Source organism: Pristiophorus japonicus, chromosome 14, assembly GCF_044704955.1.
Source record: "Pristiophorus japonicus isolate sPriJap1 chromosome 14, sPriJap1.hap1, whole genome shotgun sequence".
Taxonomy (NCBI): Eukaryota; Metazoa; Chordata; class Chondrichthyes; family Pristiophoridae; genus Pristiophorus; species Pristiophorus japonicus.
The window spans coordinates 78,788,228-78,802,650 of record NC_091990.1 but is presented as its reverse complement, the minus strand read 5'-3'; the positions used below and the strand labels follow the sequence as shown (position 1 = coordinate 78,802,650).

The 14,423-nt window shown below is 46.7% G+C and overlaps 1 protein-coding gene across 1 annotated transcript in view; it reads right to left on the bottom strand.

Moving 5' to 3' along the window:
• Nucleotides 1–215: 215 nt before the first annotated feature.
• The window catches only part of LOC139279416 (chitinase domain-containing protein 1-like), a 64,361-nt gene continuing 50,153 nt past the window's right edge, over nt 216–14,423 (bottom strand). Inside the window, exon 6 of the mRNA XM_070898527.1 lies at nt 216–848. Within this exon, the coding sequence (XP_070754628.1) occupies nt 837–848 (12 nt within the window). The 3' untranslated portion in view covers nt 216–836. The remainder of the gene's footprint in view (nt 849–14,423) is intronic.

The following is a 14,423-nucleotide window of genomic DNA, read 5'->3' as shown; positions in this document are numbered from 1 at the left end:
CTATGATGGGTTTAGAATGCATGGCAAATAAGTTTGGTTAGCTGCAGGCGAAAAAAATCACCATGTGGGACTATGATATAGTGACAATAACAGAGACCTGGCTCAAAGAAGTGGAGGATTTGGAACTTAATATTCTCGGCTATGATGTATGCAGGTTTAGTACTAGTTGTGGAAAAGGACAAGGTACAATCAAGTGTAAATACTTAACTGGAGGAAATCTAACTTCAGTGAGTTGAAAAGGAATCTGGCCCAGCTGGATTGGAATCAAAAATTGATAGGAAAACATCATCATCATCATAGGCAGTCCCTCAAAATCGAGAAAGGCTTACTTCCACTCCAAAGGTGCGTTCTCAGGTGACTGTACAGTCCAATATGGGAATTACAGTCTCTGTCACAGTTGGGACAGACAGTGGTTGAAGGAAAGGGTGGGTGGGACTGGTTTGCCGCACGCTCCTCCCACTGCCTGTGCTTGTTTTCTGCATGCTCTTGGCGACAAGACTCGAGGTGCTCAGCACCCTCCTGGATGCTCTTCCTCCGCTTAGGGCGGTCTTTAGCCAGCGACTCCCAGGTGTCAGTGGGGATGTTGCACTTTATCAGGGAGGCTTTGAGGGTGTCCTTGTAATGTTTCCTCGGCCCACCTGGGGCTCGTTTGCTGTATAGGAGTTCCGAGTAGAGCACTTGCTTTGGGAGTCTTGTGTCGGGTATGCGGACAATGTGGCCCGCCCAACGGAGCTGATCGAGTGTGGTCAGTGCTTCAATGCTGGGGATGTTGGCTTGTTCGAGAACAGTAACTGAACAATGGGAGGTCTTTAAAGAAGAGATGGTTCGGATACAGTCTAGACACAATCCTATGAGGGGAAAAGGAAGGGTATCCAAAGCTTGAGCTCCTTGAATGACTAAAGATATAGAGATTAAAATGAGACAGAAAAAGGTTTATGGTAATTGTAAGGTTCATAATACAGTAGAGGACCAAACTGAATATAGAAAGTACAGAGGAGATCTAAAAAAGGGAATAAGAGGGGCAAAGAAAAAGATTGTGAGAACAGATTAGAGGTCAACTTAAGAGGGAATCCAAAAGTCTTTGATAAATAAATAGTAAAATAGTCAAGAGGAAGGGTGGGGCTGATTGGGGACCTCACAGGAGATCTCCGTGTGAAGACAGAGGGCATAGCTGAAGTACCAATCGAACTTTGCATGTCTTCACTAGAGAACAGAATGCTGCCAATGTTGCAATATTTGATAGGATAATAATAGGCAAAGGTGATGTACTTAAAAAGTGTACAGTCCTCAAAGTAGAGAAGTCACACGGTCTAGATGGGAAACCCAAGGCCATTGAGGTGGAAATTGCGGAGGCTCTGGCTACAATCTTCCAATCCTTCTTGAATAAGGGCGTGGTGACAGAGGACTGGAGGATTGCAAATGTTATAACCCAGTTTTAAAAGTATGAGGGATAAACCCAGTAACTATAGGCCAGTCAGACTAACATCGGTGGTGGGGAATCGTTGAGACACAATTAATGGGCATTTGGAAAAGTATGGGCTAATAAATGAAGGTCAGCACGGATTTGTTAAAGGCAAATGGTTTTTGACTAACTTGATTGAGTTATTTGATGAAGTAGCAGAGTGGGTTGATGAGGATAGTGACGTTGATGCTGTGTATATGGACTTTCAAAAGGTGTTTGACAAAGTACCACAGAATAGACTTGTTAGCAAAATTAAAGCCTATGGAATTAAAAGGACAGCGGATACAAAATTGGTTCAGGGACAGAAAACAGAGTAGTGGTGAACAGTGGTTTTTCAGACTGGAGGGAAATATACAATGGTGTTCCCCACGGGTCAGTATTAGGACCACTGCTTCCTTTCAATATATATTAATGACCTTACATTTGGTATATAGGGCATAATTTCAAAGCTGCAGGTGATACAAAATTCGGCAATGTAGTAAACAATGAGGAAGATAATAACGGACTTCAGGAGGACAGAGACAGACTGGTGATATGGGCAGACACATGGCAGATGAAGTGTGAAGTGATACATTGTGATAGGAAGAATGAGGAGAGGCAATATAAACTAAATGGTACAATTCTAAAGGGGGTGTATATACACAAATCTATAAAGATGGCAAGATAAGTTGAGAAGGCGGTTAAAAGAGCATATGGGATCCTTGGCTTTATTAATAGAGGAATAGAGTACCAAAGCAAGGAAGCTATGCTAAATCGTTTTTTTAAACTGGATCAGCCCCAGCTGGAGTATTGTGGTCAATTCTGGGCACCACACTTTAGGAAAAATGTCAAGGCTTTAGAAAGGGTGCAGAGGAGATTTACTCGAATGGTACCAGGGGTGAGTGATGTCAGTTATGTGGAGAGACTGGAGAAACTGGGGTTGTTCTCCTTAGAGCAAAGAAGGTTAAGAGGTAATTTAATAGAGGTGTTAAAAATCATGGACGGTTTTGATAAATAAGGAGAAAGTGTTTCCAGTGGTAGAGGGTCAGCAACCAGAGGACACAGATTTAAGGTGATTGGTAAAAGAACCAGAGGACACAGATTTAAGGTGATTGGTAAAAGAACCAGAGGACACATGCAGAAACATATTTTTTCTTACACAGCGAGTTGTTGTGATCATGAACGCACTGCCTGAACGGGCAGTGGGAGCAGATTCAATAGCAACTTTCAAAATACTTGAAAGGTAAAACAATTACAGGGCTATGGAGAAAGGGCAGGAGAGTGGGACTAATTGGATATAGTAATGCCAACTCTCACGATTTAAGCGCGAAACACGCAATTTTTAAAAATCCACCACAATTCGTAATCTGACGATTCAGCTCAGAAAACTCACGAGTTGAACAGTTGATTAATTCCAAACCTGAACTTCTATACAGAAAAAATGAACTTCGCGCACCTCCAATCTATATATAATGTTCCAATTTCGACAGGGGACAGGCTCCTGTTACCTGGACACTGATTGATTGACAGGTACATTTTGATGGAATCTAAGCAATGCATAGAGAAAGCGTGGCCATAAGACACGGACTGATTGACCCTGCAGGATGGTCCAGGGGGGAGGGGTGTTAAGTCCTAGTTCGGGTGGTCAGCTGCATTCGACAATAATCGAGTCAGATACCTTCAATCTTTACGTCTTTATTGAAGCAGCTTCGGACCTGTTACCAAACTGCCAGCACAGAGTCTACAGATTCCGGGGCAGGCAGACAAAAGGTCTGCCTATCCTCACAGACGCATCCCTTTTATTCTTACAAACTAGAGGAGGTATGGCCCGCTTCATCAATCACAGTGTGTTACTAGGGCTTCATGAATTGATAGCCTGTTTATCTTTAGAACACTTTATGCTTTTACGAGCGGAATAGCCCAGCTTAATCACACGAAGCAAATGTGCACCTTATCAAGTCATGGCCATAAACCCTTGTTTATCAGTGATGGTCACACAAGCTACTTTGTCCACTACTTTCTCACGGGAAACCAAGTCTGTCTTTTCTTATTGATTCCTAGAACCATTTTATGAACCCTTTCATGATTCTTCCACCTACATTCACAGGGGAAGGGGCCAACTGTTTCAAAACTACGAGGTGTGCAACAGAAGGATTCCTTTAGTCCATGTGTGAAATTCAGAAACTAAGCTGTGAGGGAGTTGCAGCAAAAAGAGGAAAGTTAATGAAAGTAGATGTCGGAAATATGAACACTAAATCCTGCACAAAGACCACAGTACACACAAAATATTCTATGGAAGAATTCGAATGTGGACTCTATCAGTTCAAAGGCATCAGACATTTATTTTCTTAAATTGTCTTCACTTTATTTTGGCTAAAATTACACATAGTGTATTGAGCTTGTTTTTCAAGGTGGGGCGATGAAGCAAGAGGTGGAGGGGTTTCGAGAGGGAGTTCCAGAGAAAGAGATGAGGCAGCTGCAGGTTCTGCCACCAATGGTGAGGGGAGGGGACGGCGAACGCACAAAAGTCCAGAGTCAAAAGGCTAAAGGATGCAGGAGGGGTATAAAACTGGAGGAGGGTGCAGAAGGTTGGGTTGAGGCCATGAAGGGATTTGAAGCTACCGACAAAATTTTAAAAGTGTTTGGGGGGGGGGGGGGGGGGGCATGCAGCCAAAGTTAGCTTGTGAAAATGGGGGGAAAGGGTGAACAGGACTGAGTACAGACAAGAACAAGAGTAGCTAAATTTTGGACAAGTCAGAAATTATGGGTAGGTGAGTCAGAGCGAGAGAGGGGGCACTGAAGATAAATAAGCTTGGATAAAGGTTTTCAGCAGTGCAGGAGTTGAGGTGGGAGTGTTGCAGAGATGGAGGCAAGTTGTGGTGATGGGCAGGATGTGGTGTTTGGAGCTCAGCTCTGAATCAAACAGAGGTCAAGGTCTTGTACTGTCTGCTTCAGCCTGAATGAGTGGCTAGGGAGGAGGATGGAGTCAGTGACACGGAGCAGAGTTTATGGTGGGGGCCAACAACGATAAAATGTATTGTTACTTCTGGACTACCACAGACACAACATGTATAATAGCGTAGGTTTTAGTTCACAGGCGATTTGAGGCTTGATTTTAACATCAGGCATCAAACAGGCGGGCAGTGGGTGTTATGCTCTCCTCGTCCAGCTGGCCCGAGCCATAAATATATACGCTTAATTATATAACTAATTTATATTAGTCGTAACCTGAAACTGAGATGCATGGCAGCGTGGTAATAATGGGTAGGATTTTTAAAGCTTTTTGTAAAGCATTTTCAGATGCAGTAATACAGGTTTTGTAAAGAGCTGACCTGTGAGATGAAATATAGCCACTAATGAGAATCTATATTGCTTTATGTTTGAAAAAATTAGCAACTCATGGGGGCCGAAATTCAGGGTCTGCTTAAGGCCCGTTTCCGCCGTTTTGCAGCCATGTGGCGGAATCAAGTGGCCGCTGCGCTACAGTCCATTGGCCATCCCGACCCAAATTCAGGTCGGGGATTTTTCGGCCTGTCCCCACTTCTGCCCCGCTGCTGTCGACTGCTGCTAGCGGGTCGTCAATGCGTGCGCCGCCGATCTCCCGCACCAAATTTTGTTTAGAAAATCCATGAGCCACTGGACGGTGTCCCTGACAGCTTTTTCTGTCGGTGCACCATCTTCTGACTCCTGACTGCGGCCCAGCAACGCGGCGGCTCTTCAAGGGGAAGGCCCACTGCCGCGGCCACCATGTTAATATTTTTGCCGGCCGACTTTCCGATTAGCCGGTTGATTATTGCCCCCTGGTTTGGCCGGGCCACCAACAAGCATCCTGGCACTTTCTCTTAGGTGCCAGGCCGCTGGCCTGGCCAAAACCCTCCCTGGTGGCTTAGTGAGCCGAAATTAAAAAATTCCAAACACTCTCCCCTGTAAGTGAAAGGGAGAGCGTGGTGATGCACACATGTCGTTGCGTCTTCCCCGATCCACTGCTGAGTGAGACTCGGTCCCGCTCCAACTTCCGCCCCCATTATGACCGACTTCTGGCCCAACTGGGAAAAAAGTTTAAAGTGGAGAAAATCGGTCCGAAGGCGTGTGCCAGCTTTCTGGCATGCCTGAATTTCAGCCGCATAATTTATCAAATCTCATGATTTTAGTGAGTTTTTCATGATTTATGAGATGGTTCGGTTTCCTTTACATAAGAACATAAGAAATAGGAGCAGGAGTAGGCCATACGGCCCCTTGAGCCTGTTCCATTATTCAATAAGATCAATAATTGATTCACCTAGACTCCAAAAATCTATCTATTTCAGCCTTGAATATATTCAGAGACTCAACATCCACAGCCCTCTGAGGCAGAGAATTCCAAAGATACACAACCCTCTGAGTGAAGAAATTCCTCCTCATCTCGGTCTTAAATGGCCGACCCCTTATCCTGAGACTGTGCCCCCTAGTTCTATACACTCCAGCCCCAGGGAAACAACCTCTCAGCATCTACCTTCAGAATCTTGTATGTTTCAATGAGATCACCTCTCATTGTTCTAAACTCCAGAGAGTATAGGCCCATTCTACACAATCGCTCATCATAAGACAACCCTCTCATCCCAGGAATCAGTCTGGTGAACCTTCATTGTATCGCCTCCAAGGCAAGTATATCCTTCCTCAGATACGGAGACCTAAACAGTGCACAGCACACCAGGTTTGGTCTCATCAAGGCGCTCTACAATTGTAGCAAGACTTCTTTACACTTATACTCCAAACCCCTTGAAATAAAGGACAATATGCCATTCGCCTTCCTTGTTACTTGCTGTACCGACATGCTAGCTTTGTGTTTCTTGCACGAGGACACCCAAATATCTCTGAACACCAACATTTAAAAGTTTCTCACCATTTAAAAAATATTCTGTTTTTCTATTCTTCCTCACATTATACACCATCTGCCACCTTACTGCCCACTCACTCAGTCTATCTATATCCCTCTGCAGACACTTGGTGTTCTCCTCACAGCTTACTGTCCCACCTAGCTTTGTATCAGTAGCAAACTTGGATACATTACACTCAGTCCCTTCACCTGAATCATTAATATAGATTATAAATAGCTGAGGCCCAGCACTGATCCTTGCGGCATCCCACTAGTTACTGTTTGCCAACCTGAAAAAGACGCGTTTATCCCGACTCTCTGTTGTCTGTCGGTTAGCCAATCCTCTATCCATGCTAATACATTACCACCCATTAGCCCTTATCTTGTGTAATAACCTTTTATGTGGCACCTTATCGAATGCCTTTTGGAAATCCAAATATACAACATCCACTGGTTCCCATTTATCTACCCTGCTAGTTACATCCTCAAAAAACTCTAATAAATTTGTCAAACACGATTTCCCTTTCATAAAACCATGTTGACTCTGCCTAACGTTTAAAATTCTGACGGGTTTAGACAGGTTAGATGCAGAAAGAATGTTCCCAATGTTGGGGAAGTCCAGAACCAGGGGTCACAGTCTGAGGATAAGGGGTAAGCCATTTAGGACCGAGATGAGGAGAAACTTCTTCACCCAGAGAGTGGTGAACCTGTGGAATTCTCTACCACAGAAAGTAGTTGAGGCCAATTCACTAAATATATTCAAAAGGGAGTTAGATGAAGTCCTTACTACTCGGGGGATCAAGGGTTATGGCGAGAAAGCAGGAAGGGGGTACTGAAGTTTCATGTTCAGCCATGAACTCATTGAATGGCGGTGCAGGCTAGAAGGGCTGAATGGCCTGCTCCTGCACCTATTTTCTATGTTTCTATGTAATCATGGTATGATTTTCTAAGTGCCCTGACACCACTTCCTTAACAATGGATTCCAGCATTTTCCTGACGATTGGTGTCAGGCTAACTGGCCTGTAAGTTCTCTGTTTTCTCTCTCCCCCCTTTCCTGAATAGCGGTGTTTCATTTTCTACCTTCCAATCCGCTGGGACCGTTCTAGAATCTAGGGAATTTTTGAAAGATCAAAACCAATGCATCCACTATCTCTGCAGCCACCTCTTTTAGCACCCTGGGATGTAGGCCGTCAGGTCCAGGGGATTTGGCGGCTTTTAGTCCCATTAGTTTCTCTAGTAGTTTTTCTCTACTTATATTAATTACATTAAGTTCCTCACCCTCATTAGACCCTTGGTTCCCCATCATTTTAGGTATGCTTTTTGCGTTTTCTACGTGAAGACAGATACAAAATATTTATTTAACGTTTCTGCCATTTCCTTATTCCCCATAATAATTTCTCCTGTCTCAGTCTCTAAGGGACCAATGTTTACTTTTGCTACTCTCTTCCTTTTTACATACTTGTAGAAGCTCTTACAATCTGTTTTTATATTTCTTGCTAGTTTTCTGACTATTTTTTCCCTTATCATTGTTTTGTTCATCCTTTGCTGGTTTCTGGAACTCTCCCAATCCTCAGGCTTACTACTTTTCTTCACAACATTATAAGCTTCTTCTTTCAATCTCATGCTATACTTCTTTAGTTAGCCACGGATGGATCACTTTTCCTGCGTAGTTTTTGTCTCGCAATGGATTGTATTTTTGTTGAGAATTATTAAACATTTCTTTAAATGTTAGCCACTGCTTATCTACTGCCGTACCTTATAATCTATTTTTCCAATCTACCTTAGCTAACTCACCCTTCATACCTGTGTAGCTGGCCTTATTTAAGTTTAAGACTCCAGTTTCGGACTTAGGCAAGTCACTCTCAAACGTAACATGAAATTCTATCATATTATGATCACTCTGCCCGAGAGGCTCCTTTACTATGAGATTGCTAATTAACCCTGTCTCATTACACAATACAAGATCTAAAATAGCCTGTTCCCTGGTTGGTTCCATGACGTATTGTTCTAAGAAACGGTCCTGAATGCATTCCATGAACTCGTTCTCCAGACTACCTTTGCCAATTTGATTTTTTCTAGTCTATATAAAGATTAAATCCCCCACGATTATTGCATTACCTTGTTACAAGCTCCTACTATTTCTGATTAATATTCTGTCCAACTGTATAGCTACTGTTAGGGGTCCTATATACCACTCCCACCAGTGCTTTCTGCCCCTTGTTATTCCTTATCTCCACCATACTGATTCTACTTCCTGATCTCCCGAGCTGAGATCCTTTCTCTCTACTGTCCATATGTCATCCTTAATCATGGCTAACCCCCCCACCCCTCTCCTTTACCATTCTGCCTGTTTTTTCAAAACGTCAGATACCCTGGAATATTTAGCTCCCAACCTTGGTCACCTTGCAACCACATCTCTGCAATGGCTATTAGATCAAACCCATTTATCTCTATTTGTGCCACTCGTTCTCTTGTTATGCTTCACGCATACAGATAAGTAAGAGAAGTAGCGGCAGGGATAGTGGATGCATTGGTTGTAATTTACCAAAATTCCCTGGATTCTGGGGAGGTCCCAGCAGATTGGAAAACTGAAAATGTAACACCCCTATTTAAAAAAGGAGGCAGACAAAAAGCAGGAAACTATAGAGCAGTTAGCCTAACATCTGTGGTTGGGAAAATTTTGGAGTCCATTATTAAAGAAGCAGTAGTATGACATTTGGAAAAGCATAATTCGGTCAGGCAGAGTCAGCATGGATTTATGAAGGGCAAGTCATGTTTGACAAATTTTCTGGAATGATTTGAGAATGTAACGAACAGGGTGGATACAGGGGAACCAGTGGATGTGGTGTATTTGGACTTCCAGAAGGCTTTTGACAAGGTGCCACAAAAAAGGTTACTGCACAAGATAAAAGTTCACGGGGTTGGGGGTAATATATTAGCATGGATGGAGGGTTGGCTAACTAATAGAAAACAGAGAGCCAGGATCAATGGGTCATTCTCGGGTTGGCAATCAATAACTAGTGGGGTGCCACAGGGATCAGTGCTGGGACCCCAACTATTTACAATCTATATTAACGACTTGGAAGAAGGGACCGAGTGTAACATAGCCAAGTTTTCTGATGACACAAAGATGGGAGGAAAAGCAATGTGTGAAGAGGACACAAAAAATCTGCAAAAGGACATAGACAGGCTAAGTTTGGCAGATGGAGTATAATGTTGGAAAGTGTGAGGTAAAAAAAAATCAAAAAGCAAGTTATTATTTAAATGGAGATAGATTGCAAAGTGCTGCAGTACAGCAGGACCTGGGGGTACTTGTGCACGAAACACAAAAGGTTAGTATGCAGGTACAGCAAGTGATCAGGAAGGCCAATGGAATCTTGGCATTTATTGCAAAGGGGATGGAATATAAAGACAGGGAAGTCTTGCTACAATTATACAGCGTATTGGTAAGGGCGGACCTGGAATACTGCGTGCAGTTTTGGTTTACATATTTACGAAAGGATATACTTGCTTTGGAGGCAGTTCAGAGAAGGTTCACTAGGTTGATTCCAGAGATGAGGGGGTTGACCTAAAAGGAAAGGTTGAATAGGTTGGGCCTCTACTCATTGGAATTCAGAAGATTGAGAGATGATCTTATCGAAACGTATAATATTATCAGGGGGCTTGACAAGGTGGATGCAGAGAGAATGTTTCCACTGATGGGGGATACTAAAACTAGGGAGCATAATCTCAGAATAAGGGGCTGCCCATTTAAAAATTAGATGAGGAGGAATTTCTTCTCTGAGGGTTGTAAATCAGTGGAATTCGCTGCCTCAGAGAGCTGTGGAAGCTGGGACAGTGAATAAATTTAAGACAGAAATAGACAGTTTATTAACCGATAAGGAAATAAGGGGTTATGGGGAGTGGGCGGGGAAGTGGACCTGAGTCCATGATCGGATCGGGCTTGAGGAGCCATATGGCCTACTCCTGCTCCTATTTCTTATATTCTTATAAAGAGCCTGCTTTGACCTTATTCTCTGCTGCACTGCTACCATTAAATTCTCTGTCCCTTCCTGTCACCCTCTGCTTATTTTTACCCAAACTGCTACACAGCTCTATCGCACTGAACTTTCTCGTTAAATATCAAAATTTAACCTCACCTGATGCACGCCCCCCTCCACCCATTTTTTAGTTTAAAGCCCTAGTTATTCGTTTCGCCAGGACACTGGTCCCAGCCCAGTTTAAGTGGATCCCATCCCAATGGACCAGCTCCCTCTTTCCCCAGTACTGGTTCCAGTGCGCCAAGGATTCAAAACCCTTCCCCCCACTCTTTGGGCTCAATTTTGGCCGAGCCCATTTGTCGGCATACTTACCGGAGTCGCGCCGCTTATGTAGGTTCCCAGATGCGCCGAAAAAAATGTTGGAACTTTGGCCACTGTCCGGCCTCTTCACTGCAGTCGCGCAGCGTGACCAGTCGTTCTGCGCTGGAAAATGTGCCGGGACGTCTGCACATGCGCAGTGGAGGCCGCTGGTGATGTCCGCGCACGCGCAGTAGCGCTGCGAGTCTGCAACAACAGTCCCAACTGATGTAGGTCTCTCCGTCAGTCTGAGAGCATGGCGATGTTCTTTCTCCCTGTGTTGCTGGGCTCCTTTAGGTCAAATTCTCTGCACTTACTCTGCCTCCTTTGTTGGGCTAGGGACAGGCAGGAGAACTGATAGAAATCACAGGCAGGCAGGAGCACTATCAGTTCTCCTGCCCACTCCTAGCCCAGGCCGAGTGGCCTCCCGGTGCGTTGTCCCGCCCCTAGCCCAGTCCGAGTGGCCTCCGATGTACCTCCCTGTGCCGATTCCTTTAACTCTCCGCAAGGGTTTTTTGAAGTGGCCACATACGTTGGCCTAAGTAGAAATGGAGTAACTATTAGCTGGCCAAAGTTGCCTGAATGGGCAGAACTGACGTAGGTGGCTGGTAACCCCCCCCCCACCTTTTGAGAGAAAAAAAACGAACCTAAAAAAACATAACTAAGTGAGTTACGCTGGTGCAAACTGATTGGGGATTTTTAAGTTACGCCAGAAAAAGCAGGTTACTCCTAAAATACAGCAACTCCAGGCCAGGATTGAGCCCTTTGAGCCACACATTTAACTCTCTGATCTAAAAACACAGAATGCTGAAAATCTCAGCGGGTCAGGCAGCATCTGTGGAGAGAAAAACAGAGTTAACGTTTCGGTATGTGACCCTTCGTCAGAAGAGTTCTGCCGAAGGGTTATCGACCCGAAATGTTAACTCTATTATTTTCTCTCCACAGATGCTGCCTGACCCACTGAGATTTTCAGCATTGTGTGTTTTTATTTCAGATTCCAGCATCCACAGTATTTTGCTTTTGGAACTCTCTGATCTGCTTGACCCTATGCCAATTTGCATGTGGCTCAGGTAGTAATCCAGAGATTATTACCCTTGAGGTTCTGCTTATTAATTTAGACCCTAGCTCCTCAAACTCCCTCAGTAGAACCCCATTTTTAGTTCTACCTATGTCATTGGTTCCTACACGGACCACGACAACTGGATCCTCCCCCACCCACTCCAAGTTCTTTTCCATCCACAAGGAGATATCCTTAACCTTGGCATCAGGCAGGCAACACAACCTCCAGAACTCCCTGGCGTGGCTGCAGAGATCAGTATCTATCCCCCTGTACTGTTCCCTACCACTACCACACTCCTCTCTTTGCCTCCCACTTGAATGGCCTCCTGTACCACGATGGTCAGTTTGCCCATCCTCCCTGCAGTCCTTTTCCTCATCTATACAGGGAGCAAGTACCTCGTACCTGTTGGACAGGGTTAAGGCCTGAGGCTCCTCCATCACTACTTCTGGGTCCCCATACCCTCCTGTCCCTGACCATTGATTAACTCGAAAGTACTATTGAACCTTAAGGATGAGACTGCCTGGTGAAGCAAAGTGTCCAGGTAACTCGCCCCCTCTCCCTGATGCATCGCAATGTCTGCAGCTCGCACTCTAGCTCAACAACTCTGAGCCGAAGTTCCTCGAGTTGCAGACACTTACTGCAGATGTGGGTGCTCAGGATCGCGATGCACCCCGCCAACTCCCACATGCTGCAGTTACAATGCACCACCTGCCCTGCCCTCTCTAACCGTGTTTTATTTATTAATTGGTTACATTTTTAGTTTTATTGTTTAATTATTTTATGTTTTAAGTTATTAATTGAATAAGTACAAGCACGTTAGTTTTTCAGCTCTTAATTTAACCACTTCCCTAACTTAGGCAGCAAAGAAAAGCTGTAACACTCACCAACCAATCACCTACCTGCTCTCTTTGATTTGTTTTTGCTGTTTTTGAATTGGAACCTCTCGGCTCCGTTCCCGCTCCTTCCGGTCTCAGGCCCTGTCTCCCCGCTCTCACTCTCGTTCCTTCCAGTCTCAGGCCCTCTGTCTCCCCGCTCTCACTCTCGCTCCTTCCAGTCTCAGGCCCTCTGTCTCCCCACTCTCACTCTCGCTCCTTCCAGTCTCAGGCCCTCTGTCTCCCCGCTCTCACTCTCGCACCTTCCAGTCTCAGGCCCTCTGTCTCCCCGCTCCTTCCAGTCTCAGGCCCTGTCTCCCCGCTCTCACTCTCGTTCCTTCCAGTCTCAGGCCCTCTGTCTCCCCGCTCTCACTCTCGCTCCTTCCAGTCTCAGGCCCTCTGTCTCCCCACTCTCACTCTCGCTCCTTCCAGTCTCAGGCCCTCTGTCTCCCCGCTCTCACTCTCGCACCTTCCAGTCTCAGGCCCTCTGTCTCCCCGCTCCTTCCAGTCTCAGGCCCTCTGTCTCCCCGCTCTCACTCTCGCTCCTTCCAGTCTCAGGCCCTCTGTCTCCCCGCTCTCACTCTCGCTCCTTCCAGTCTCAGGCCCTCTGTCTCCCCGCTCTCACTCTCGCTCCTTCCAGTCTCAGGCCCTCTGTCTCCCCGCTCTCACTCTCGCTCCTTCCAGTCTCAGGCCTCCTGTCTCCCCGCTCTCACTCTCGCTCCTTCCAGTCTCAGGCCTCCTGTCGCCCCGCTCTCACTCCCGCTCCTTCCAGTCTCAGGCCTCCTGTCTCCCTGTTCCCGATCCTTCCAGTCTCAGGCCTCCTGTCTCTCGCTCCGTTCCCACTCCTTCCAGTCTCAGGCCTCCTGTCTCTATGCTCTCGCTCCTTCCAGTCTCAGGCCTCCTGTCTCCCCGCTCCTTCTAGTCTCGGGCCTCCTGTTTCCCTGTTCCCGCTCCTTCCAGTCTCAGGCCTCCTGTCTCTCGCTCCGTTCCCACTTCTTCCAGTCTCAGGAACCCTGTCTCCCTGCTCTCGCTCCTTCCAGTCTCAGGCCTCCTGTCTCCCTGCTCTCGCTCCTTCCAGTCTCAGGCCTCCTGTCTCCCTGCTCTCGCTCCTTCCAGTCTCGGGCCTCCTGTCTCTCGCTCCGTTCCCACTCTTTCCAGTCTCAGGAACCCTGTCTCCCTGCTCTCGCTCCTTCCATTCTCAGGCCTCCGGTCTCCCTGCTCTCGCTCCTTCCAGTCTCAGGCCTCCTGTCTCCCTCCTTCCAGTCTCGGGCCTCCTGTCTCTCGCTCCGTTCCCACTCCTTCCAGTCTCAGGCCTCCTGTCTCTCGCTCGGTTCCCACTCCTTCCAGTCTCGGGCCTCCTGTCTCTCGCTCCGTTCCCACTCCTTCCAGTCTCAGGCCTCCTGTCTCTCGCTCCATTCCCACTCCTTCCAGTCTCAGGCCTCCTGTCTCTCGCTCCACTCCCGCTTCTTCCAGTCTCGGGCCCCCTGTCTCCCTGCTCCCGCTCCTTCCAGTCTCGGGCCCCCTGTCTCCCCACTCCCGCTCCTTCCAGTCTCAGTCCCCTGTCTCCCTGCTCCCGTTCCCGCTCCTTCCAGTCTCGGGCCTCCTGTCTCCCCACTCCCGCTCCTTCCAGTCTCAGGCCTCCTGTCTCCCTGCTTCCGCTCCCGCTCCTTCCAGTCTCAGGAACCCTGTCTCCCTGCTCTCGCTCCTTCCAGTCTCAGGCCTCCTGTCTCCCTGCTCTCGCTCCTTCCAGTCTCAGGCCTCCCATCTCCCTGCTCTCGCTCCTTCCAGTCTCGGGCCTCCTGTCTCCCTGCTCTCGCTCCTCCAGTCTCGGGCCTCCTGTCTCTCGCTCCGTTCCCAC